Here is a 26,751-nt window from a genome sequence, read left to right on the forward strand (position 1 = left end):
TAATTCAATGTCAAAGGTCAACACAGGAAAACCTGGACAATTAAAAAAATGTTCAATTTGATCAAATGGAAACGGGGGATCCCTGTGTAATTTAAGGCTAAAATCTACAAAATCTACCCTTGAGCTCTGGTGGTTGCTGATATGCAAAATGAGGGATGGTTTAATTAGGGTCAAAGGTCAACAAAGGCCTACAGTATCTGGTCATTTTCAGGTAAGATGGACCTGAAGGTCTACTATATTTGTTCCCATTTATTTTTCTACCAAAGTCACATTTTATATGCAAGCTACTGCAACATGCCTTGTTAGCTTTTATCGGCTCAGCCTTTGCCTAGAAAAATGTTCAGGATTACCTTTTATACGTGAGTGTGCCTGATGATTTAAGTACCCAATTACAGCTTCAACATTCTTTATCTGTTAGCAGATACATTGGGCTTACTTGCAGCTCTGCACGACCACCAACAGAGACGCTAACAGATCTGCTGCAATTGTCTGACGACGGGATGTGTCTTTAATGCCATAAACACACGGCAGTGTCTCGCTTTTATGTGTTGACAGAGGCAGGAGCTGTGAGGTGCACGTGTTGTTTGGATGATGGAGTGTACACGTTTTACGTATGAGAAATGAGAGAGGAAAACTACAGAAGGCTGAGACGGCGTGTTGTAGATGGTCAAAAGCTTTTAGTTGGAGATTGATGAGAACACAGAGGCGCTGTACCCCGCTCACTTCTTTATTTCATGCTTCAAGCGTAAACTTCTGCAGAGCATACAGCCTCCGTTATCACGTCATATTACGTCGGCCACGGTGTCTAATATGTTCTGATTAGCGCAGATGCCAAAGGTTAAATGACCAAACACTTGATTCAGTCACTGTCATAAAGAGCAGAGTCATCAACTCGCGGCTCTTACCGACTCCACGGCCCAAACTCTTTCTTCAAGCGTGATGCTACAATTTGGGTTGCTATGGGCAGCAACCCCACAAGCTCTCATGCCCACATAGTACATAAGAATGAAAGGACTACCCGCTCCCCTCCACCACCACCAGCACCGCCAGCACTGCCCCCATCTCGGTCCACAGCCTCCAGAAATAAAGCATGCACTGCATTGGCACATATCAAATGGAAATTTAATAATTACAGATATCATGTTGCTAGTATATTCAGCCCACGTGGTGGGATCGGAGTGGGGGGCAGCCTTCATCTCCTCACATTATCCATGCCTTGCTACAGAGCTGTGAGCATCTGCAGCAAGGTTGCTGCATGTAAAACGTGATTCGCTGGAAGCTGTGGTACACACATTTAGTTTTAGCTGCTTGTTTCCTAAAAGAAGACACTCGATTGCCTTTAATTTTTTGTGTCCTGTATTTATTATTGTCCTGTATTATGTCAAAGTATTTTTCTTTACCAACAGTCCCCCTCTTATTTATGTTACTTCAATACAGATATTTTACTGATTTAGGATTTGATATATATGCACATGCACATGGGACGTCACGGTTCGCTGTTTCTTGGTTCACACTGTCTGTTGTATTAGTTCTGTGGGTGCTGGGGTCAGCCGAGTGATTTATTCTCGAGCATTCGGTCCAGATGAAAGTACTGTGTCGGTCCAGAACAGAGAGTTCGGCCCGGAGGAGAGAAGACCTCTGCAGCGAGAGAAGCTAGCGGTGCTAGCCAGGCAGGTCCGAAGTGCCGTGTCTCTGTCCCAGGAGGCTTCAGGGAAACTGGTGGTAGAGATGGTGCCAGGTGAGGAGGGGGGCCGCCCTGCAGGAGGCTGACAGTGGAGTCCTGCGCCTAAGAGCAGGAGACCTGTTCTGTGATGAACTCAGCGTGCTGTGGCTCGGTATCAGCAGTTTGGTGTTTAAAATGGCGTACGAGCCCCACGACAACCTCATTCTGGCTGAGACAACTCTGTGCGTTGTGGCCCAGTGTGGGCACAGCTCAGCCAATCCGATAACTGATAATTATCAAAGCTAATGTTTTTGCTAGCGGATTAGATTGTTACCGTCCGCTCGACACAGAAACAAAACGGAATAATTTTAACATTATTTTAATTTTATTTTTTTGTGGCTGACGGCATAATTTAATTGCCAATACTCGGTGGGAGAGAGGAGATCTCACGGCGCAGCTGTGATACAGAGGGACTTTTCTTAAACACTGTTTTGAATAATCAAGACGCTTTTTGTGGATTATTTCTTCAGAATTTAATGAACCCCACTGAAACTAACAGGTAAGATTTATATTTACTTACGTGTCTTTTACTCTGCCAATCATGCGTTAATGGATGTATTTTGGTTATTTAAGCCGCAGGGTTGAAAATGTGTGAAAAAAAGCAGCAGCTTTTACTTCATAAATGACGGTGTATCTAATACCGAGATAAACTGTGACTTCTAATACTGTGTGTTACTGCTTTGAAAGATAATGAAAGTGTTGGGTGTTTATTTTTTTATTCAATCATTTCTCATGCATTCTTTTTGTGTTTGTGATCATTGAATTTACCCAGCAGCCCCTGTGAGTCTCAAAGTGAAACTGGTTTATCAGACGCCGACAGTGTAATCTGATGTGGCCGCATCCAAATCAGTACTAATAGTTATCGGTTATCTGTAATAAAGATACATTTTTTAGCAGTTTATTGGTTTTACGTCATAAAAGATAACTTTTCAGTTATCAGATTAATGTGACAAGTGACAAAGTTTTTTTATTCGGCACATAAAATATTCAAATAGAAAAAAATGAACAATTCCACAAACAAACACAGACAAAACTAGTGAGTCCGAAAGGGTGTGGCCTGAAGCAAAGCTTATTAGCGCCCACCCCTGCTAGTACAAGTCCAACAATTCTAATCAGTCATATTTACATAAATACAAATTCACTACTACATGTCGACACACAGACATACACATCAATATACTATTCACTTATAATTATATTTATATAGTACCAGATCACAAGAAAATCGAATCAAGGCACTTTACGCCAGTAAGGACTAACCTTACCAACCCCCAGAGCAAGCACTAGGCAACTGTGGTGAGGAAAAACTCCCTATAAGGAAGAAACCTCAAGCAGACCAGGCTCTTGGGGGTGACCCTCTGCTTGGGCTGTGCCATATATACCTATATACATACGTATATACTTTACAAACATAAATATATACATACATATACACAGTCACTTATATACATATACACCTACCCATATATAGATATGGGTAGGTGTATATGTATTTTTCCACTTAGCCTGGAAAAAAGAGTCTGTTGCTCTATAAAAAGCCCTCCATAAAGCTAGGACATCTTTCTACTCATCACTAATTGAAGAAAATAAGAACAACCCCAGGTTTCTTTTCAGCACTGTAGCCAGGCTGACAAAGAGTCAGAGCTCTATTGAGCTGAGTATTCCATTAACTTTAACTAGTAATGACTTCATGACTTTCTTTGCTAACAAAATTTTAACTATTAGAGAAAAAATTACTCATAACCATCCCAAAGACGTATCGTTATCTTTGGCTGCTTTCAGTGATGCCGGTATTTGGTTAGACTCTTTCTCTCCGATTGTTCTGTCTGAGTTATTTTCATTAGTTACTTCATCCAAACCATCAACATGTTTATTAGACCCCATTCCTACCAGGCTGCTCAAGGAGCCCTACCATTATTTAATGCTTCAATCTTAAATATGATCAATCTATCTTGTTAGTTGGCTATGTACACAGGCTTTTAAGGTGGCAGTAATTAAACCATTACTTAAAAAGCCATCACTTGACCCAGCTATCTTAGCTAATTATAGGCCAATCTCCAACCTTCCTTTTCTCTCAAAAATTCTTGAAAGGGTAGTTGTAAAACAGCTAACTGATCATCTGCAGAGGAATGGTCTATTTGAAGAGTTTCAGTCAGGTTTTAGAATTCATCATAGTACAGAAACAGCATTAGTGAAGGTTACAAATGATCCTCTTATGGCCTCGGACAGTGGACTCATCTCTGTGCTTGTTCTGTTAGACCTCAGTGCTGCTTTTGATACTGTTGACCATAAAATTTTATTACAGAGATTAGAGCATGCCATAGGTATTAAAGGCACTGCGCTGGCGGTGGTTTGAATCATATTTGTCTAATAGATTACAATTTGTTCATGTAAATGGGGAATCGTCTTCACAGACTAAAGTTAATTATGGAGTTCCACAAGGTTCTGTGCTAGGACCAATTTTATTCACTTTATACATGCTTCCCTTAGGCAGTATTATTAGACGGTATTGCTTAAATTTTCATTGTTACGCAGATGATACCCAGCTTTATCTATCCATGAAGCCAGAGGACACACCACCAATTAGCTAAACTGCAGGATTGTCTTACAGACATAAGACATGGATGACCTATAATTTCCTGCTTTTAAACTCAGATAAACTGAAGTTATTGTACTTGGCCCCACAAATCTAGAAACATGGTGTCTAACCAGATCCTTACTCTGGATGGCATTACCCTGACCTCTAGTAATACTGTGAGAAATCTTGGAGTCATTTTTGATCAGGATATGTCATTCAAAGCGCATATTAAACAAATATGTAGGACTGCTTTTTTGCATTTACGCAATATCTCTAAAATCAGAAAGGTCTTGTCTCAGAGTGATGCTGAAAAACTAATTCATGCATTTATTTCCTCTAGGCTGGACTATTGTAATTCATTATTATCAGGTTGTCCTAAAAGTTCCCTAAAAAGCCTTCAGTTAATTCAAAATGCTGCAGCTAGAGTACTGACGGGGACTAGAAGGAGAGAGCATATCTCACCCATATTGGCCTCTCTTCATTGGCTTCCTGTTAATTCTAGAATAGAATTTAAAATTCTTCTTCTTACTTATAATGTTTTGAATAATCAGGTCCCATCTTATCTTAGGGACCTCGTAGTACCATATCACCCCAATAGAACGCTTCGCTCTCAGACTGCAGGCTTACTTGTAGTTCCTAGGGTTTGTAAGAGTAGAATGGGAGGCAGAGCCTTCAGCTTTCAGGCTCCTCTCCTGTGGAACCAGCTCCCAATTCAGATCAGGGAGACAGAACACCCTCTCTACTTTTAAGATTAGGCTTAAAACTTTCCTTTTTGCTAAAGCTTATAGTTAGGGCTGGATCAGGTGACCCTGAACCATCCCTTAGTTATGCTGCTATAGACATAGACTGTTGGGGGGTTCCCATGATGCACTGTTTCTTTCTCTTTTTGCTCTGTATGCACCACTCTGCATTTAATCATTAGTGATCGATCTCTGCTCCCCTCCACAGCATGTCTTTTTCCTGGTTCTCCTCCCTCAGCCCCAACCAGTCCCAGCAGAAGACTGCCCCTCCCTGAGCCTGGTTCTGCTGGAGGTTTCTCCTGTTAAAAGGGAGTTTTTCCTTCCCACTGTAGCCAAGTGCTTGCTCACAGGGGGGTCGTTTTGACCGTTGGGTTTTACATAATTATTGTATGGCCTTGCCTTACAATATAAAGCGCCTTGGGGCAACTGTTTGTTGTGATTTGGCGCTATATAAAAAAATTGATTGATTGATTGATATCTATATATCTACATACGCATATACATACCCACACATTCAAATATACAATAAGTCCCACTTATAAATTGAACATTCCATATAAATCAAATTATATTTGCTTCTTTATGATACTTAGACATAATGTTCTTTTTGAGTAGTTTCTTAAATCTTACTAAGGTACTACTCATTCTAACCTCTGTTGAACATTTGTTCCATTTCCTCACCCCAACCACAGACACACAAAACCCTTTACATTTGTTCTTACTGGTGGTTTCATAAAAATTGCACAACCTCTTAAACTATATCTGGATTCCCTCAATCGGAACAGATGATTCGTAAGCCTCGTTTTGCAAAAGGAATATTGGATTGGTATTTGATTTGTAAGTGTTTCCCCATGACTCAACACAATATGTCATATATGGTACCATCAGAGAATGATATAAAGTAGTAACCCTTCTTGCGGCAGTAGGTCTTTGGCTTTATACAAAATGGCTATAGTTTTTGACAATTTGATTTCACATAATTATATGTGGTTTCCAGCTAAGTTTATTATCAATTATAACACCTAAAAATTTATTCTCTGTTACTAACTCAATTTCCTTATTGTTTATAATTAAATTTTTACATTTTGGTGCCTGTTTATTTCCAAATATAATACATTTAGTTTTCCCAAGGTTGAGTGACAACTTATTAGCGTCAAACCAAACCTTAAATTTTTCCAGTTCTTTCTCCACTATGTCCAGAAGCTGTTCAAGATTTTCACCGCTACAGAACACAGTTGTATCATCCGCAAAAAGGACACATCTCAGTGAACTCGACACCCAACTTATATCATTTATATAGATTATAAACAACAAAGGACCCAGCACTGAGCCCTGCGGCACCCCACATGTGACATCCCTGAGTTCAGAATTTGTATTATTGAATTGAACATACTGAAATCTGCCTTGTAAATAACTAGCTATCCATTCATATGCCAGACCTCTGATTCCATATTTCTGCAGTTTAATTAATAGTATTCCATGGTTAATTGTGTCAAACGCTTTCTGTAAATAAAAAAACCCCACCTATTGTGTATTGTTTATTGTCAATTGCAGTTGCTATACTTTCCACAAAGTCCATCAAAGCATGTGATGTAGTTCGAGACCTTCTGAATCCATATTGTTCTTCACAAATGATGTTATGCTTCAGTAAATAATCATTTAATCTTTTAGCAAATATTTTTTCCAAAATTTTGGAAAATTGTGGCAGGAGTGATATAGGTCTATAATTAGAAAATGTGTGTTTGTCACCAGTTTTAAATAGAGGAATTACTTTGGCTATTTTCATTTGAGAAGGAAATTTACCAGTACTTAGTGACATATTGCAAATATAATTGAACGGTTTTACTATACAATCAATAACTTTTTTTTAATAAAGCCATATCCAAATTATTAAAATCAGTCGATTTCTTACTTTTTGAACCATGAACCAGATCAAGTATTTCCCTTTCATGAGTACCACCAATGAACATTGAAACAGATTTGTTAAACGTTGAATTATTTACCCAGAAGTTATTAGTTGATGAGTCAATTTTACTGGCAAGATTTTTACCCACATTAACGAAGTATTCATTAAAGTGTTCAGCAACAGACTCGTCGTTATCAATCGTGATGTAGTTGTTACTCTGAAAAAATGAAGGATAATCTCTAGTTACTCTATTCTTTTTTATTATTTCATTTAATATGTTCCATGTGTTTTTGATATTATTTCTATTTTTGACAAGTAACTCATTATAATATATTTTTTTACTGAGTCTCATGATATTGATTAACTTATTCTTATATGTTTTATACTTACTTTCAGCTTCCTTAGTTCGTAGTTTTATGAAATGTTTATATAGTACGTTTTTCTTTTTACATGCCCTCTGAAGCCCCTTAGTTATCCATGGTTTGTTGCTATATTGATTTCTATATATTTTGTCAACAAATGGACAGTGTTTATTATACAAACTGGAAAAAATGGAAATGAAAGCATCATATGACCTGTCAACATCATCAACAAAAACATCTGACCAATTCTGACTTGATAAATCCTCCCTTAAATTATCAATTGTTTCAGGTGTTACTTTTCTACTCATGAATTTGATATTGCTTCGATACTTACAACAACCCTCCAATGCAAAGACTGAGAAAACTGGCAAGTGATCACTGATATCACTGACCAGTAGTCCCCCACTAAGATTACCGGATATAACGTTAGTTAAAATATTGTCAATGAGAGTTGTTGTATCCATAGTTATTCTGCTAGGATGAATGATGGTTGGAAACAGTCCTAACAGTACAAGGTGTTTATAAATGAGGTAATTTGTGGATGATTGTGAGGGTTTAAAAAATTTATATTGAAATCTCCACAGACAAATAAATGCTTATTTCTGTTGATTTTGTTGTACATTCCTAAGATGATGTCTTCAAAGGTGTTAATATTTGTCCCAGGAGCTCTGTAAATGCAACTAACAACTATGTTTTTGGAGTTTATAGATGTAATTTCTATGGTAACACATTCCATGATGTTGTCCACTGTAAATGACATGTTGTTAATGAGTTTACAGTTATAATCTGACCTTACAAACAATGCAATGCCTCCGCCCCTTCTCGTCTGCCTATTAACCAGGAACAATTCATAACCATCAAGATATACCAGATCTTTATTATCCTCATTTAACCATGTTTCTGAAATTGCAATAACTGAAAAACGTTTTTTGGATGTTTTCAAACAATCATTAATAGTGGACAGATTACGAGAAAGACTTCTGCTGTTGAAATGTATAATTGAAAAATCTTCATCATTGATTTTATAATTTTTGAATTGTTCTGTAAAATATTTGCACTGTCTCACAATATTCTCACTGAAAAAGGTATCAGGATCATTTTCAGATTCGAAGGGGTGGTTAGCAGAGTTATTATAATTAAATGTATCTAGACAGAGCTCCTGGGCAGAAATAAACGGATCATTATCCTTAGTCATTATGTCTCTCTTGTCTCCGGGTGTAGATGATGTGGATGAATGGGTTGCTCCAGTCTGCATCATGGTGCTGTGATGTGTTTGAGTCCTCATACCTATTGTTCATATTTGTCCAGCTCCTCGATGTTCCTTATTGCCATAACCTTTGCTTGTTCTGGTGATCCATTCAGTTTGATGAATATTTTACAGTTTGAAGTCCATGTGTGCTGGATTTTTCCCTGTTTCAGCCACTCTATTTTCCAGCTGCACCAGATGCCGGTCTTTCTCGGCGTTCTGGAGCCGTAATGCCTTCACCTCCTCCACCAGATCCATGATTGATTTCTGTTGCTGCTTCACAACAGAAATCTCCTCTGATAGAAAGTCCAGAGATTTTTTAATATCGTCACCTTCCTCCGCTGTCAGAACCTTCTTAGGCCCCATGGTCGGCTTATCAGCAGCTTGACGATCGCCGATGTTAACAGCCTGCGTTGTTTGTCACCGGGATGGATCTGCACTGCGCTGGTGCCGCGCGGCCTCGGTGTTTCCGCGCTGATGGATCCGCGGTGGCTGCACAAGGCCTCGGGGAAGCGGCACTCGTGATGCGCGGCTTTAATGACGCAGCACGCGGCCTCAGTGAATTCACCACGTTGGGCGGGCCTCGGACGTTGCTGCTGTCCAGTCGCGGGGCTAAGTTGCCGGTTGAGGTGGTATTCCCACTGTCCGGGTTGGCAAACACCGGCGTGGCAGATGGCAACTACAAACACCACCTCAGAAAACTCAGGTACAAACTTTTTGCCGCTCGCTCTGACGACACGCAGCTCTGAGAGTGATATAGACTCTGCCTCTCTCATCAGTGAACCATCTCTCATGGTTATCAAAGCTAACTTTTTGGTTAGCTGTGCCCACCACTGAACCTTCATATGCTGGGGCCTGGCAGTGAGGTGACTCAACCCCATTTTTCACAATATACACAGTCAGCAAAAATGGCCAATGTGAAAAAAATAGGAAAAAGTGAACTTGTTGCGGTTGACACTAGATGGCACAAACTCTGCTGAAGATCTAGAGCTAAATATCTGAACTGTTGGGGTAGGATGTTTAGTCATTACAATCAACCACAACGAGCTAATACCCAAATAGTCAAATCTTTTTCTTGTAGTTAACTAGTCTTTAATTCAGATTTTCATATTGAGCTATCGAAAACAGAGACATTCATGCTAAGGATGGAGGTCAAGCAGTAACCAACACAGGCCAGCGTCCCCAGCAGACAGTGCTTCCTTCACCTCATGGATCTGCAGTGGTGGGTACAGATAACCAAAATGTTAGCTTCGATAACCATTAATCAGATAACTGAAAAGTTGTGTTTTATGACGATAAACCGATAAACTGCTAAAAAACTTATCTTTATTACAGATAACCGATAACCAACACAGGCCAGCGTCCCCAGCAGACAGTGCTTCCTTCACATCATTGGATCTGCAGTGGTGGGCACAGATAACCAAAAAAATTAAATTCGATAACAGATGTATGTAACTATGTAACACAATTTTTGTTCCTGGCTTCTAAGTGTTATATTTCAACTGCTTATGTCTAAAGTCTATGGAAAAATGACTACATTCAGCACAAACTTTGATTTTTTTTTTTTTTTTTTTTTTTTTTTTTATACATTCTAGAAAGTTCTAAAAGTTTCTTGAAATTTCTAGATAATTCTGGAAACTTTTAGAAAATTCTGGACAGTTCTAGCAGTTAAAGAATATTCTAGAAGACTACTCAGTAGTAGTGAAGGCGAATCGAGAATATTCTTGAAAACAGACAAATTTCAAAATATCACTGTCCTGATCACAGAAGCAAAGTTTCTGTGGAATAACAGCTATTTTCTATTTATTTAAGGCATAACAGGTTAGGAAAACACACTGTGTACCCAGGAACAAAACAAAAATAAAATTTGTTACATAGTGTAATCAGATAACTGAAAAGTTATCTTTAATAAAGATAAAACTATAAACCACCCAAAAATGTATCAGAAGTTACAGATAACCAATAAATTCCAGTATTGTCTCTGGTACATTTGCAACTACTAATAAACTGAATTTGAGTTTTAACACCACAATCGCTTCTGGTAGCATCAAAAGTGACAACAAACCCAAACAATGAGCCCACACTTCTGTCTTTGAACATCTTGCCCCCTGCTGGAAGCTCTTGTTTACTACATGACTTCCAGCACAGAAACCAGCTGAGAACAGCCATAAAACCCAGCTCTCCATAACACTCCAGTCAGGTGGAGGTCTTAGAAAATAAAGCAGTGCTGACTTATGGTTTTGATTTATAAATAACATTAATACTGATAGAATAATTCCATTAATGTCAATTCTGTCATTTGTACAAAGTTAAAATATAACATATATCTTTTAATGTTGAATAATGCACTAATTCTGAGGTTTTGTAACAAACGCAGACAGATCGCAAAGGATTCTGGGTAAAATGTGCATCTGCTAAACACTGATTGGTTCAGACATTCATTATGTAAACCAACACATTAATGTGACGTGTGTTGTGTGTTGGTGTTTACAGATAGATGTGCTTTTGTAAAATATTCCATTTTTTATTTGTAAAAACAAGCATTTTTACGGAGCCCTGGAAGTGTCATCGCAAAATGTTTTGCATGTGGAGAGAATGTACGCACGTTTTATGATGTTGTGCGCATGTTTTATTAGATTGTTAAACGTGCACTCAATATTGTCTTGACACATAAATGTTGGCTATTTGCCCTATTGATGTTTCAAATCCCACAAAACCTCGGAGAGGTCGCCACGCTGCGAGATCTAAGTAACATTAAGAACTGCATTGAGAAGCTGTGATCACACTGCACTTTAACCATCCGCTGCACACAGACAACACCATTAATATCGCAACATAAAACTATTTTTATATTGTGCCTAAAACTCTCATGAATATATTCTCTGGGTTTATAGATGTTGTTATTGTGTTTATTTTATGTAAACATGCAAGAATCACAGGCTGTCTCTCCGTTATTTTCAGTGGGAGCTGCTGTGAGCTACGCTCGCTTCCTGATCATGTCGTTCTGGGGGAAAGTGAAGTTTGCTCTTTAACGTCTTGATTATTGTTCTTTACAATACTGTTTGTCCTCTTTGTTCCAGACTAATATATATAATATGTCTGAAATTCGGTTTGCGTTTATTAAATTCCACTCAGATTAAACGTAACAGACACGGATTATTTGTTATAATTGTTTTAGCAAGTTTTCAGGGTATCATGCATGCAGTCTCGTATTAACGTGACGAAAAAGCATTAAAAAAATACATTTTTGTAGTATAATATTAATTTAGAACTGTCATCGTGTTGATTCTCTATATGTTGACTGCAGCGACTCTCTGGTGCGCAAGGGATTATGGGATACGTCAATAGGGTGAATGAACACTACTGGTCAGTAGATGGCAGTAGAGACCTTGAAAACTTGCCAAAACAAAATTCCATATAATCCATGTCTGCTACATTTAAGATGCGTGGAATTTAATAAACGCAGACACAATAACGTCTATAAACCCAGAGAATATATTCACAAGTGTTTTAGGCACTAGAGTTTAATGCTGTTGTCCGTAGAGCCTGATCAGAGTGTTTCAAATGCATTTCTCATGTTGTCAATGTACTGAGATTACCCTATCCTACCCATAATGCACTGCTGGGCACAGCATATATCCACACTAAAACCTTAAAAATTAGCGCATTATTTTAAAACTAAAACATATATCTGATATTTTCACTTTATAAAACTTCAGACATGACATTAATTTAAATAACTTGTCCGACATTAGTTTGGTTAAAAGTTGAACCATAAGTTAAAAATGTATGCCTCTGGATGATGGGTGATATTGCCCGTGTATCAGTATGGGGTTAAGAGAAATGAGTTTTGTTGGGGGGCAGGTCTCCTTTGTCTACAGAGGATAGAGCATTTTTTTTTCTTAAAGCAGCTCTTCTCTGTTTTGCAGAGAGTAGAATTACACATCAGCTACGAAGCATTTAACAGGTATGTGCTCAACTGATTTTAAGTTTTATAAGTATTTGTAGCTGTTCAGCTTTATTTACCACGTTATCAGTCTAAAAATTATTGGACAAAAATTTATCGCAAGATAATTAGTCCGATAATGGCTTTTAAAGTTATCTAAAAAGATAAACCGATAATTATCGGATTATCGGAACTATGCCCACCACTGGTCATCAGCAAGTGACAGGCAGCCAGTCTGCTCCATGGCTAGAAGCACAGAACAAATGGACTAAAATGTTTGATTTTAGGGTTTACAAATGTTTTTGACCGTTAAACTTTACCAACAAAGAAAATCTTATCTGACTGAAAGTTATTGGAACTAAATTTATCTGAAGATAATTGGTCCAATGATGGTTTTTAAATTTATTTGAAAAGCTAATCCAATAGCAAAAACATTAGCTTCAATAATTATCTGATATCGGATTAGCTGAACTGTGCCTGGATCTGAATATATATCTTGCATCTCATACGACCACAAACATTGTTTCTATGTAGTTCAGTACATTAATGTTGTGTATTCAACCTGAAGTTCTGTTTTGTTTCTTGATTTGGAATTTTACATCTTAGAGTTGACTATTTTCTTGTCCATAAGTGCCAGTATAGTAGCATATATATTGCAGCAGATAAGTGAATACAGTGGAACCCTTTGAATGGTGATGCAGGCACCATGGGTGGCACAGGTGCACCTTGGACATTGCCTTTTTGGAGCACGGGGTCCAGTTGGGTTTTCAGTGGGCAGCCAGGTGGGTGTTGGTTGAGGAATTGCACAAGGGTCGAGGTATGGGAGTGCTCTGGTCATATTGAGGGGTATTCCATGTTGCTTGTCTGGTCATAGGGGTTTTAATGGGTGTGATTTGAACCATTTGTGGCTGGGTTCTGTGGAGTTGTGGGGTGAAGAAAATGCAGGGGTGGTGAGGAAGGGTAGGTTTGAGTTTGTGCAGGGGTCTGAAGTTGAAGTTGCTTCAATTTTGGTGAAGAGTGGTACGGATTAATGGTTGGGCTGATGGGATTAATAAATGGAATTGGTTTGACGGTGTTGAGTGCTTGATGTTTTCCAATCAATCAATCAATCAATCAATTTTTTTATATAGCGCCAAATCACAACAAACAGTTGCCCCAAGGCGCTTTATATTGTAAGGCAAGGCCATACAATAATTATGTAAAACCCCAACGGTCAAAACGACCCCCTGTGAGCAAGCACTTGGCTACAGTGGGAAGGAAAAACTCCCTTTTAACAGGAAGAAACCTCCAGCAGAACCAGGCTCAGGGAGGGGCAGTCTTCTGCTGGGACTGGTTGGGGCTGAGGGAGAGAACCAAGAAAAAGACATGCTGTGGAGGGGAGCAGAGATCGATCACTAATGATTAAATGCAGAGTGGTGCATACAGAGCAAAAAGAGAAAGAAACAGTGCATCATGGGAACCCCCCAGCAGTCTACGTCTATAGCAGCATAACTAAGGGATGGTTCAGGGTCACCTGATCCAGCCCTAACTATAAGCTTTAGCAAAAAGGAAAGTTTTAAGCCTAATCTTAAAAGTAGAGAGGGTGTCTGTCTCCCTGATCTGAATTGGGAGCTGGTTCCACAGGAGAGGAGCCTGAAAGCTGAAGGCTCTGCCTCCCATTCTACTCTTACAAACCCTAGGAACTACAAGTAAGCCTGCAGTCTGAGAGCGAAGCGCTCTATTGGGGTGATATGGTACTACGAGGTCCCTAAGATAAGATGGGACCTGATTATTCAAAACCTTATAAGTAAGAAGAAGAATTTTAAATTCTATTCTAGAATTAACAGGAAGCCAATGAAGAGAGGCCAATATGGGTGAGATATGCTCTCTCCTTCTAGTCCCCGTCAGTACTCTAGCTGCAGCATTTTGAATTAACTGAAGGCTTTTTAGGGAACGTTTAGGACAACCTGATAATAATGAATTACAATAGTCCAGCCTAGAGGAAATAAATGCATGAATTAGTTTTTCAGCATCACTCTGAGACAAGACCTTTCTGATTTTAGAGATATTGCGTAAATGCAAAAAAGCAGTCCTACATATTTGTTTAATATGCGCTTTGAATGACATATCCTGATCAAAAATGACTCCAAGATTTCTCACAGTATTACTAGAGGTCAGGGTAATGCCATCCAGAGTAAGGATCTGGTTAGACACCATGTTTCTAAGATTTGTGGGGCCAAGTACAATAACTTCAGTTTTATCTGAGTTTAAAAGCAGGAAATTAGAGGTCATCCATGTCTTTATGTCTGTAAGACAATCCTGCAGTTTAGCTAATTGGTGTGTGTCCTCTGGCTTCATGGATAGATAAAGCTGGGTATCATCTGCGTAACAATGAAAATTTAAGCAATACCGTCTAATAATACTGCCTAAGGGAAGCATGTATAAAGTAAATAAAATTGGTCCTAGCACAGAACCTTGTGGAACTCCATAATTAACTTTAGTCTGTGAAGAAGATTCCCCATTTACATGAACAAATTGTAATCTATTAGACAAATATGATTCAAACCACCGCAGCGCAGTGCCTTTAATACCTATGGCATGCTCTAATCTCTGTAATAAAATTTTATGGTCAACAGTATCAAAAGCAGCACTGAGGTCTAACAGAACAAGCACAGAGATGAGTCCACTGTCCGAGGCCATAAGAAGATCATTTGTAACCTTCACTAATGCTGTTTCTGTACTATGATGAATTCTAAAACCTGACTGAAACTCTTCAAATAGACCATTCCTCTGCAGATGATCAGTTAGCTGTTTTACAACTACCCTTTCAAGAATTTTTGAGAGAAAAGGAAGGTTGGAGATTGGCCTATAATTAGCTAAGATAGCTGGGTCAAGTGATGGCTTTTTAAGTAATGGTTTAATTACTGCCACCTTAAAAGCCTGTGGTACATAGCCAACTAACAAAGATAGATTGATCATATTTAAGATCGAAGCATTAAATAATGGTAGGGCTTCCTTGAGCAGCCTGGTAGGAATGGGGTCTAATAAACATGTTGATGGTTTGGATGAAGTAACTAATGAGAATAACTCAGACAGAACAATCGGAGAGAAAGAGTCTAACCAAATACCGGCATCACTGAAAGCAGCCAAAGATAACGATACGTCTTTGGGATGGTTATGAGTAATTTTTTCTCTAATAGTTAAAATTTTGTTAGCAAAGAAAGTCATGAAGTCATTACTAGTTAAAGTTAATGGAATACTCAGCTCAATAGAGCTCTGACTCTTTGTCAGCCTGGCTACAGTGCTGAAAAGAAACCTGGGGTTGTTCTTATTTTCTTCAATTAGTGATGAGTAGAAAGATGTCCTAGCTTTACGGAGGGCTTTTTTATAGAGCAACAGACTCTTTTTCCAGGCTAAGTGAAGATCTTCTAAATTAGTGAGACGCCATTTCCTCTCCAACTTACGGGTTATCTGCTTTAAGCTACGAGTTTGTGAGTTATACCACGGAGTCAGACACTTCTGATTTAAAGCTCTCTTTTTCAGAGGAGCTACAGCATCCAAAGTTGTCTTCAATGAGGATGTAAAACTATTGACGAGATACTCTATCTCCCTTACAGAGTTTAGGTAGCTACTCTGCACTGTGTTGGTATATGGCATTAGAGAACATAAAGAAGGAATCATATCCTTAAACCTAGTTACAGCGCTTTCTGAAAGACTTCTAGTGTAATGAAACTTATTCCCCACTGCTGGGTAGTCCATCAGAGTAAATGTAAATGTTATTAAGAAATGATCAGACAGAAGGGAGTTTTCAGGGAATACTGTTAAGTCTTCTATTTCCATACCATAAGTCAGAACAAGATCTAAGATATGATTAAAGTGGTGGGTGGACTCATTTACTTTTTGAGCAAAGCCAATAGAGTCTAATAATAGATTAAATGCAGTGTTGAGGCTGTCATTCTCAGCATCTGTGTGGATGTTAAAATCGCCCACTATAATTATCTTATCTGAGCTAAGCACTAAGTCAGACAAAAGGTCTGAAAATTCACAGAGAAACTCACAGTAACGACCAGGTGGACGATAGATAATAACAAATAAAACTGGTTTTTGGGACTTCCAATTTGGATGGACAAGACTAAGAGATAAGCTTTCAAATGAATTAAAGCTCTGTCTGGGTTTTGGATTAATTAATAAGCTGGAATGGAAGATTGCTGCTAATCCTCCACCCCGGCCCGTGCTACGAGCATTCTGACAGTTAGTGTGACTCGGGGGTGTTGACTCATTTAAACTAACATATTCATCCTGCTGTAACCAGGTTTCTGTTAGGCAGAATAAATCAATATGTTGATCAATTATTATATCATTTACCAACAGGGACTTAGAAGAGAGAGACCTAATGTTTAATAGACCACATTTAACTGTTTTAGTCTGTGGTGCAGTTGAAGGTGCTATATTATTTTTTCTTTTTGAATTTTTATGCTTAAATAGATTTTTGCTGGTTATTGGTAGTCTGGGAGCAGGCACCGTCTCTACGGGGATGGGGTAATGAGGGGATGGCAGGGGGAGAGAAGCTGCAGAGAGGTGTGTAAGACTACAACTCTACTTCCTGGTCCCAACCCTGGATAGTCACGGTTTTGGAGGATTTAAGAAATTGGCCAGATTTCTAGAAATGAGAGCTGCTCCATCCAAAGTGGGATGGATGCCGTCTCTCCTAACAAGACCAGGTTTTCCCCAGAAGCTTTGCCAATTATCTATGAAGCCCACCTCATTTTTTGGACACCACTCAGACAGCCAGCAATTCAAGGAGAACATGCGGCTAAACATGTCACTCCCGGTCCGATTGGGGAGGGGCCCAGAGAAAACTACAGAGTCCGACATTGTTTTTGCAAAGTTACACACCGATTTAATGTTAATTTTAGTGACCTCCGATTGGCGTAACCGGGTGTCATTACTGCCGACGTGAATTACAATCTTACCAAATTTACGCTTAGCCTTAGCCAGCAGTTTCAAATTTCCTTCAATGTCGCCTGCTCTGGCCCCCGGAAGACAATTGACTATGGTTGCTGGTGTCGCTAACTTCACATTTCTCAAAACAGAGTCGCCAATAACCAGAGTTTGATCCTCGGCGGGTGTGTCGTCGAGTGGGAAAAAACGGTTAGAGATGTGAACGGGTTGGCGGTGTACACGGGGCTTCTGTTTAGGGCTACGCTTCCTCCTCACAGTCACCCAGTCAGCCTGCTTTCCCGGCTGCTCGGGATCTGCCAGGGGGGAACTAACGGCGGCTAAGCTACCTTGGTCCGCACCGACTACAGGGGCCTTGCTAGCTGTAGAATTTTCCACGGTGCGGAGCCGAGTCTCCAATTCGCCCAGCCTGGCCTCCAAAGCTACGAATAAGCTACACTTATTACAAGTACCATTACTGCTAAAGGAGGCCGAGGAATAACTAAACATTTCACACCCAGAGCAGAAAAGTGCGGGAGAGACAGGAGAAGCCGCCATGCTAAATCGGCTAAGAGCTAGTAGCTACGCTAAGCTAGCGGATTCCTAAAAACACGCAAAGTGAATAATGTGTAAATAATTTAGAGGTGATTCAGCAGAAGGAGTGCTTTAGTTAAGGCACGTAAAGATTACACTGGGAAACAAATCGTAATCTAGATAACTAGATCAATCTAACTGCGCAGATTAAACAGCTAACAGATACAGAAAAACACCGCTGTGCTCCGGAACAGGAAGTGATACAATACCGCAGTGAGAGCCAACCACCAGTAGAGGCAAGCAAGAGGGTAGCAAGGTTCCAAGGTTGGAGCAGCTTTGGCTTTTGACCCCTGTGCAGACTGGGGTTGACCTTTGTCACCATTCTTGCTGTTTTTGCCTCGTGGTTCCATGACATTCAGTTGTGGATGGTCCAGACTGTGCCTTTTTGGAATATCTGTGATCAGACAAATGGTGCGTTGTGGTTTTCGGTATGACTGGAGCATTTCTTGGTTTTGGCCCCTGCGTGGTTCTTCAGTTGGCCCCCACCTGGCTGCCTATTGAGGATTCAGGGGTGGACACCCTGCCTTTTCAAGGGGGTGGTGTCCGGGATGTATCTGTGCCAAGTTTGGTGCTTGCATCACCATTTGATAGATTTTGTTTCAATTATCTGATGCACCAGTATGGGGAGGTAATGATCTAGTGTTTAAAGCATTGGGCTTCAGACCAGAGGATCCTCAGTTCAAACCCCAGCCTGACCGAAAATCACTAAGGGCCCTTGGGCAAGGCCCTTAATCCCAAAGTTGCTCCTGGTGTGTAGTGAGCGCCTTGCATGGCAGCACCCTGACATCGGTGTGTTTGTATGAATGAGAGGCATAATTGTAAAGCGTGTTGAGCGTCTGACGCAGATGCGCTATGTAATTGCAGTCCATTTACCATTTAAACAAATATTTTTCTGTCAACAAACCATATGATAAGAGATTCTAATTTATGTGTTAATATTTAAACTGAAAAGGCACATTGTTTCATGACATCTTTATCTTTTCTTGTGCATGGCAACAAAAAAAAAGAAAAAAAATGTCAGCAACCTAGAGTTACATTCAAGGAATGTAGAGGGCACTCAAAGCGGGCATTCATAGTTGTCAACATTAATGCCTTCATCAACCGCATGAAGACGACACTCAAAATTCTGACTTTTTGTACCCTAAAATAAGATATTTATGACATCATAAAGGGAGAAAGTTATAGGAGTTATTTTCTATCTACCATTAGTAGTTACAACCCCAATTCCAATGAAGTTGGGACGTTGTGAGAAATGTAAAAAAAAAAACAATGCAATGATTTGCAAGTCCTCTTCAACCTATATTCTGTTGAATACACCTCAAAGACAGGATATTTAATGTTCAAACTGAAAACTTTATTGTTTTTGTGCAAATATTTGCTCATTTTGAAATGGATGCCTGCAACACGTTTCAAAAAAGCTGGGACTGTGTATGTTTACCACTGTGTTACATCACCTTTCCTTCTAACAACACTCAATAAGCATTTGAGAATTGTTGAAGCTTTGTAGGTGGAATTCTTTTCCATTCTTGCTTGATGTATGACTTCAGTTGTTCAACAGTCTGGGATCTCTGTTGTCATATTTTGTGCTTCATAATGTGCCACACATTTTCAATGAGCGAGAGGTCTGGACTGCAGGCAGGCCAGTCGAGCACCCGCACTCTTTTACTATGACGCCACGCTGTCAGTGATGCCGGTAACGCGTTACTAAGTAACGCATATAAGGCTTGGGTAGGAATAGATGACTAGATAAGTTTACATTATGTTCAGACATGATGTATGTTATTTACAATGTTACTGATTCTAATTTTTCTGTTTTTAACATTTCTGAATAAAGAATTATTATTATTAATATTACATTATCATCAGTTATATGTACACCTGATAATAAGTCCCCTTAAGAAAAAACAATCTATCCACCAATTTGAATCCAAATCCAACCCAGACACATCATTTTAGAGACAAGCTCATAATTATACTTATGTCATGGCTTGCTTATGTCCAGCTCCTGCATCCCCTGTTATGACATTTTTTCTCCACACCTGCATCAGTTCCCTCAAAAATCCTCTGACACACGATGTTTCCAGATTGTTTTGTACCAGCCACTGAATCTAGCAGCTGAAGCCTGACTGACTGACTCATGATCAGATGCTGAACCTTGCCTGCATTAAGTATCCTGTTCTGCCACCAGCCTTGTAAATCTGTTGTACACTGATCTGACTTTCTCTGTCCTGCTCCCTGTTGATCTGATCACCCAGAATCTTACTACGTGCACATACTTGTATATCAGTATGCTCTGTTCATCTTACTTTGTTCATCTCTATATTTTTTTTTAAAGACTCTTCCCGTGCTGACTCTAACCCTACTCTTTCACTTCTCTGTATTCAGTGAGTCATAGGACGTGGTAACTTTCTGAATGTGAAGCTTACCGTGGTCTGATTACCCTTGTGGATGGGAGTCCTGATCATCACAGTAATAGTAGAGCTTGTCATTTCCTCTCCCAAATTTACAGTGCATCCAGAAAGTATTCACGGTGCTTCACTTTTTCCACATTTTGTTATCTTACAGCCTCATTCTAAAATGGATGAAATTCTTTTTTTTTCCTCAAAATTCTACACAAAATACCCCATAATGACAATGTGAAACATGTTTTTTTTAAGATATATGCAATTTTTAAAAAAATAAAAAACTAAGAAATCACACGTACATAAGTATTCACAGCCTTTGTTGTGAAGCTCAGAATTGAGCATCCTGTTTCCACTGATCATCCTTGAGATGTTTCTGCAGCTTAATTGGAGTCCATGTGGGGTAAATTCAGTTGATTGGACATGATTTGGAAAGGCACACACCTGTCTATGTATAAGGTGCCACAGTTGACAGTGCATGTCATAGCACAAACCAAACATGAAGTCAAAGGAATAATCTGTAGACCTCTGAGACAGGATTGTCCCAAGGCACAAATCTGGGGAAGGGTACATAAACATTTCTGCTGCTTTGAAGGTCCAAATGAGCAGTGACCTCCAACATACAGTAGTGTTCAGAATAATAGTAGTGCTATGTGACTAAAAAGATTAATCCAGGTTTTGAGTATATTTCTTACCGTTACATGGGAAACAGGGTACCAGTAGATTCAGTAGATTCTCACAAATCCAACAAGACCAAGCATTTATGATATGCACACTCTTAAGGTTATGAAATATGGCTATTAGTAAAAAAAAAAAGTAGAAAAGGGGGTGTTCACAATAATAGTAGCATCTGCTGTTGACGCTACAAACTCAAAACTATTATGTTCAAACTGCTTTTTTTAGCAATCCTGTGAATCACTAAACTAGTATTTAGTTGTATAACAAGAGTTTTTCATGATTTCTTCACATATGCGAGGCATTAATTTTGTTGGTTTGGAACCAAGATTTTGCTCATTTACTAGTGTGCTTGGGGTCATTGTCTTGTTGAAACACCTATTTCAAGGGCATGTCCTCTTCAGCATAAGGCAACATGACGTCTTCAAGTATTATGACATATCCAAACTGATCCATGATACCTGGTATGCGATATATAGGCCCAACACCATAGTAGGAGAAACATGCCCATATCATGATGCTTGCACCACCATGCTTCACTGTCTTCACTGTGAACTCTGGCTTGAATTCAGAGTTTGGGGGTCGTCTCACAAACTGTCTGTGGCCCTTGGACCCAAAAAGAACAATTTTACTCTCATCAGTCCACAAAATATTCCTCCATTTCTCTTTAGGCCAGTTGATGTGTTATTTGGTAGATTGTAACCTCTTCTGCACATGTCTTTTATTTAACAGAGGAACTTTGCAGGGGATTCTTGCAAATAAATTAGCTTCACACAGGTGTCTTCTAACTGTCACAGCACTTACAGGTAACTCCAGACTGTCTTTGATCATCCTGGAGCTGATCAATGGGTGAGCCTTTGCCATTCTGGTTATTCTTCTATCCATTTTGATGGTTGTTTTCCATTTTCCTTCCACGCGTCTCAGTTTTTTTTTTTTTTCCTTCCATTTTAAAGCATTGGAGATCATTGTAGATGAACAGCCTATAATTTTTTGCACCTGCGTATAAGTTTTCCCCTCTCCAATCAACTTTTTATTCAAACTACGCTGTTCTTCTGACCAATGTCTTGAACATCCCATTTTCCTCAGGCTTTCAAAGAGAAAAGCATGTTCAACAGGTGCTGGCTTCATCCTTAAATAGGGGACACCTGATTCACACCTGTTTGTTCCACAAAATTGACAAACTCACTGACTGAATGCCACACTACTATTATTGTGAACACCTCCTTTTCTACTTTTTTTTTTTTTTACTAATGGCCCAATTTTATAGCCTTAAGAGTGTGCATATCATGAATGCTTGGTGTTGTTGGATTTGTGAGAATCTGAATCTACTGGTACCTTGTTTCCCATGTAACAATAAGAAATATACTCAAAACCTGGATTAATCTTTTTAGTCACATAGCACTACTATTATTCTGAACACTACTGTAATTAAATGGAAAATGTTCAGATCCACCAGTTCACTAGACACCTGTCTAAACTGAGCAATCAGGGAAGAAGGGCTTTAGTCACTTTGTCAGAGCTCCAGCATTCCTCTGTAGAGAGAGTACAACCTTCCAGAAGGAAAATCATCTATGCAGCAATCAGGCCTGTCTGATAGAGTGGCCACTCCTTTGTAAAAGGCACATGGCAGCCCGCCTGGAGTTTGTCAAAAGGCACTTGAAAGACTCTCAGACCATGAGAAACAAAATTCTCTGGTGTGATGAGACAAAGATTGAACTCTTTGGCTTGAATGTCAGGCGCCATGTTTGGAGGAAGCCAGGCACCATCCCTACAGTGAAGCATGGTGGTGGCAGCATCATGCTGTGGGGATGTTTTTCAGCGGCAGGAACTGGGAGACTAGTCAGAATTGAGAGAAAGATGAATGCAGCAATGTACAGAGACATCCTGGATGAAAACCTGCTCCAGAGCGCTCTTGACCTCAGACTGTGGCAACAGTTCATCTTTCAGCAGGACAGTGACCCTAAGCACACAGCCAAGATATCAAAGGAGTGACTTCAGGACAACTCTGTGAATGTTCTTGAGTGGCCCAGCCAGAGCCCAGACCTGAATCTGACTGAACATCTCTGGAGAGACCTGAAAATGGCTGTGTCCCGACACTCTCAACCAACATGATGGAGCTTGAGAGGTGCTGCCAATACGAATGTGCAAAGCTGCCCAAAGATAGGTGCACCAAGCTTGTGGTATCATATTCAAGAAGACTTGAGGCTGTAATTTCTGCCAAAGTATTGAGCAAAGGGTGTGATTACTTATGGACGTGTGATTTCTTAGTTTTTGATTTTTAATAAATTTGCACAAAATTTAAACAAACAAACAAACAAAAAAACTTTTTTTCATGTTTTCATTATGAGGTGTTGTGAGTAGAAGTTTGAAGGGAAAAAAATGAATTTACTCCATTTTGGAGTAATGTGGAAAAAGTGATGCGCTGTGAATACTTTCTTCATGTACCGTACACTTTACTGCTGCTTTTACGCCTGGTCTGCTCTTGCTTGCTTGCTAACGAGTCCTACACTGAACACTTGTCATACAAACAAGATTTAGTTTCATGGGCGCAATTTCGTGGGGGATAGGGGGGACATGTCCCCCCACCTTTTCAACCGGGGGGGCAGAATATGGTATGTCCCCCCCACCCTCTGACATATATGTGTGTACTTGAAACATGCTATGTCAGTCTTATGTGCAAAACCATGTCAGAATAGTATCTTTGTTTCTGCAAGTTTGTATTTTTTAGCAGCATTGACTTGTTTACAACACCTGTTTCTTGTTTGTCACATTTGGAATTTTCTGGGACTGCATTTGCCCAGATTTGAAACCAAAAATAGTTGCCTCTAGGGACTAGTGTCTACGCATAAGTATCAATGGACCATATACTAATTTACTAAATTCTGATAGTTAGAAAAGGAAATCAGAAAAGCTATCTGGGACCTTAGAAAGTCCATCTGCAATTATTGCTTGATCTCCAAAATCAGTCTATGCAAGTGAAATTATGTTCAGTATGAGTGTTGTCATTAGTGCCACTTCGAAAATTAAATTCATGATAAGTAATTTATCCTAAACTTATGATCTGTTGTTTTTTCAAACTTATGCAAAAACAAATCTTGAGAAAAAAATACAGTATGCGATAGTTAATAATTATTAAGAGCCTGTTCTTTCATATTTATGAATACATTTTACCACATTGCAGTTGTTTTTTAATGAAAACTCAACCTATCATTCTTTTTGAGTTTTTTGAGATCTGAGCTTATCTAGAAACCGTTGGCTTCTGGGGGCCTAAAGCAGCCCCCAGACCCCCGGCCTATGGGCTTTGGCCCTGCGGGCCTCGCACTGTGTCCCCCCAATTTCTAGTTCTAAATTGCGCCCTTGGTTGTAATAAGAGCAATATGAGATTTCTGACATCCACCAAGGGTTGATGAGGACTCAAAATAACAGATATGTGATTCACATCGTGACACAATGCAATAACTGTGTACTGATCCAGAATGGTCCGACTGATCAAGATGATGCAATGTGATATTTAATTCACAAGCTGAAACAAAATAGTGTTTTCCTGATCTTGGTTTTACATCCTGATGTCATATCCATGAAGTAGTTTTGACATAAAAAACTCTGCAAAGTAAAATCCTGATCCAGAATCCGGATTCGGATCCGATGTGTGGTGAAATGTTGGTGAAAATCCGTTTAGCAGTTTTGACAAAATCCTCAAAATCTGACAAAGTGAAGTGTACAAATTGAAATCCTGATCCGGAATCCAGATTCAGATCATGTCCAAAAGTCTTCCATGGCCTAATATCTAACTGTGGTGCAAATTTGGTGAGAATCCGTGAAGTAGTTTTGACGTAACGGCTTGATGTCTTACTAACAGCCATACAGACAAAGATGGCGGATGTAATTTTTTAAGAGATATAGCGAGATAGTGGGGGTTCTTTTATCTCAGAAAAACATCACTTTAAAACCTCACATCACAGACACTGATGCCAAATGTGCATGTTGGTGAGGTCCAACAGCTTTGAACACAGCTGTATATTAATATTTTCATATTGCTTAATCATATGTTACATCAACAAGTCAATATTTGGTGTATGGGGAAGAGGGTGTCTTTTGTAAATATCAATTTTGTTTTTCCTCCCTCTTCCTTGGAATCAATCCACCAATCAACATTTATTTATAAAGCGCGTTACAGCACTGACCGGTGTCCAAAGTGCTTAACATTAAAAACACAAATTCACAAAAATAAAACACATATAGAATACAATTTTAAAATAGCACATAAAAAACAGAACATGTCACCTCCCCACTAAGTGTTAAAAGCCAGTTTAAATAAATAAGTCTTTAACTTAGATTTAAAAAGTGCTAGGTCAGGAATAGTACGTAACTCAAGAGGTAGCTCATTCCACAGTCTGGGGCCAGCTACCGCGAAAGCATGATCACCCCAGCGTTTATATCTTGACCTTGGAACATCTAAGTAAAGCTGGCCAGATGCCTGTAATGTCCTACTGTGGAATAATAAACTGTGTTGCCAGGTAACAGTATGTTTAAATCAGCCAAGCAATAATGCCATTTATGGTAAGATACCTCCATTCATGAGTGATGAAACATATGTTCTAATCTTCTAGATTCATGGCTAAGATCTCACAGTTCATGAGTGAACTATCTTCTTTCACAGGCTATGCCATCAAATCTTCACAGGTGCAACTGAATCCAACAGTCCACGTAACACTGAATTGAAGTTATTACCTCCGCCAAGGAGGTTATGTTTCCAGTTGAGTTTGTTTGTTTGTCTGTCTGTTTGTCAGCAGGATAACTCAAAAAGTTTTGAATAGATTTTGATGAAACTTTGTGGAGTCGTCGGAAATGACAAGAGGAACAAGTGATTAAATTTTAGTGGTTATCCGAATCACGATCCGGATCCAGGAATTTTTTAAAGGATTCTTCACCATTGCGGGATAGGGGGAATTTTGACATTCTAGTTTCTAACTCCACAAAAACAAGGCAGAAAGGCTTGAAAAAAATTAGGGTGTAACATAGTCAAATGTTCTATCAAACAACAAAGTTTGGTGATGATCGGATCCGGATTCTGGATCTGGTGATCCAGAACATGCAAAAATATAGGGAAAATAGAGAATGTGTTAGTGTGAGGTGACAAATGAAGCTAGAGTGCACAACTAACACCAAATTGTAGCTGAATCTGTACTGATTCAGTAAGGTGTCATCAGATTTGATGTAGCTTCAAATGTTATGGAGCTAGATCCAGAAGAAAACCGCCATTACTGAAAAATCATCTTTATACAATAACGTTTGAACTAATAAAGACATAAAAGTGATTCCAAGTTCTAGTGGTATGTTTTTATGGTCAAGGATGTCAAATATAAAGGAAAGAAAAGTATATGTATCATAGTTTTGGTTGTAACACTGAACTGTTGAATAGATCACTGTGCCAAGGAGGGAATCTCTTTAGGGTCAGTGACCCTATGGCCTTGTGTAGCACATGCAACACTTAAAAAATAGTTTTATTTCAGAATTTACTGTTATTTATTTAGAGAAGTGTTTCATAAATGTTAAAAAATTCATATATTTGCAGTTTAGTTGAATAATAAATTGAATTTTGTATCTTATTTGTTTTTGTCTATAAGCACACGAATATCAATATCAGTGCTCAGATGACAGT

The 26,751-nt window shown here is 39.1% G+C and overlaps 1 protein-coding gene across 1 annotated transcript; it reads left to right on the plus strand.

Moving 5' to 3' along the window:
* Positions 1–1,479: 1,479 nt before the first annotated feature.
* Positions 1,480–25,811, plus strand: LOC117531488 (AP-5 complex subunit sigma-1-like; the record flags this gene model as incomplete). The annotated part of the gene is given in 3 exon segments (XM_034194932.1): positions 1,480–1,746; positions 1,748–1,920; positions 25,700–25,811. Coding segments are annotated over 3 exon segments (552 nt in total), but the record flags the coding sequence as incomplete, so codon positions are not given.
* Positions 25,812–26,751: the final 940 nt, after the last annotated feature.

Source organism: Thalassophryne amazonica, chromosome 1, assembly GCF_902500255.1.
Source record: "Thalassophryne amazonica chromosome 1, fThaAma1.1, whole genome shotgun sequence".
NCBI classification, from domain to species: domain Eukaryota; kingdom Metazoa; phylum Chordata; class Actinopteri; order Batrachoidiformes; family Batrachoididae; genus Thalassophryne; species Thalassophryne amazonica.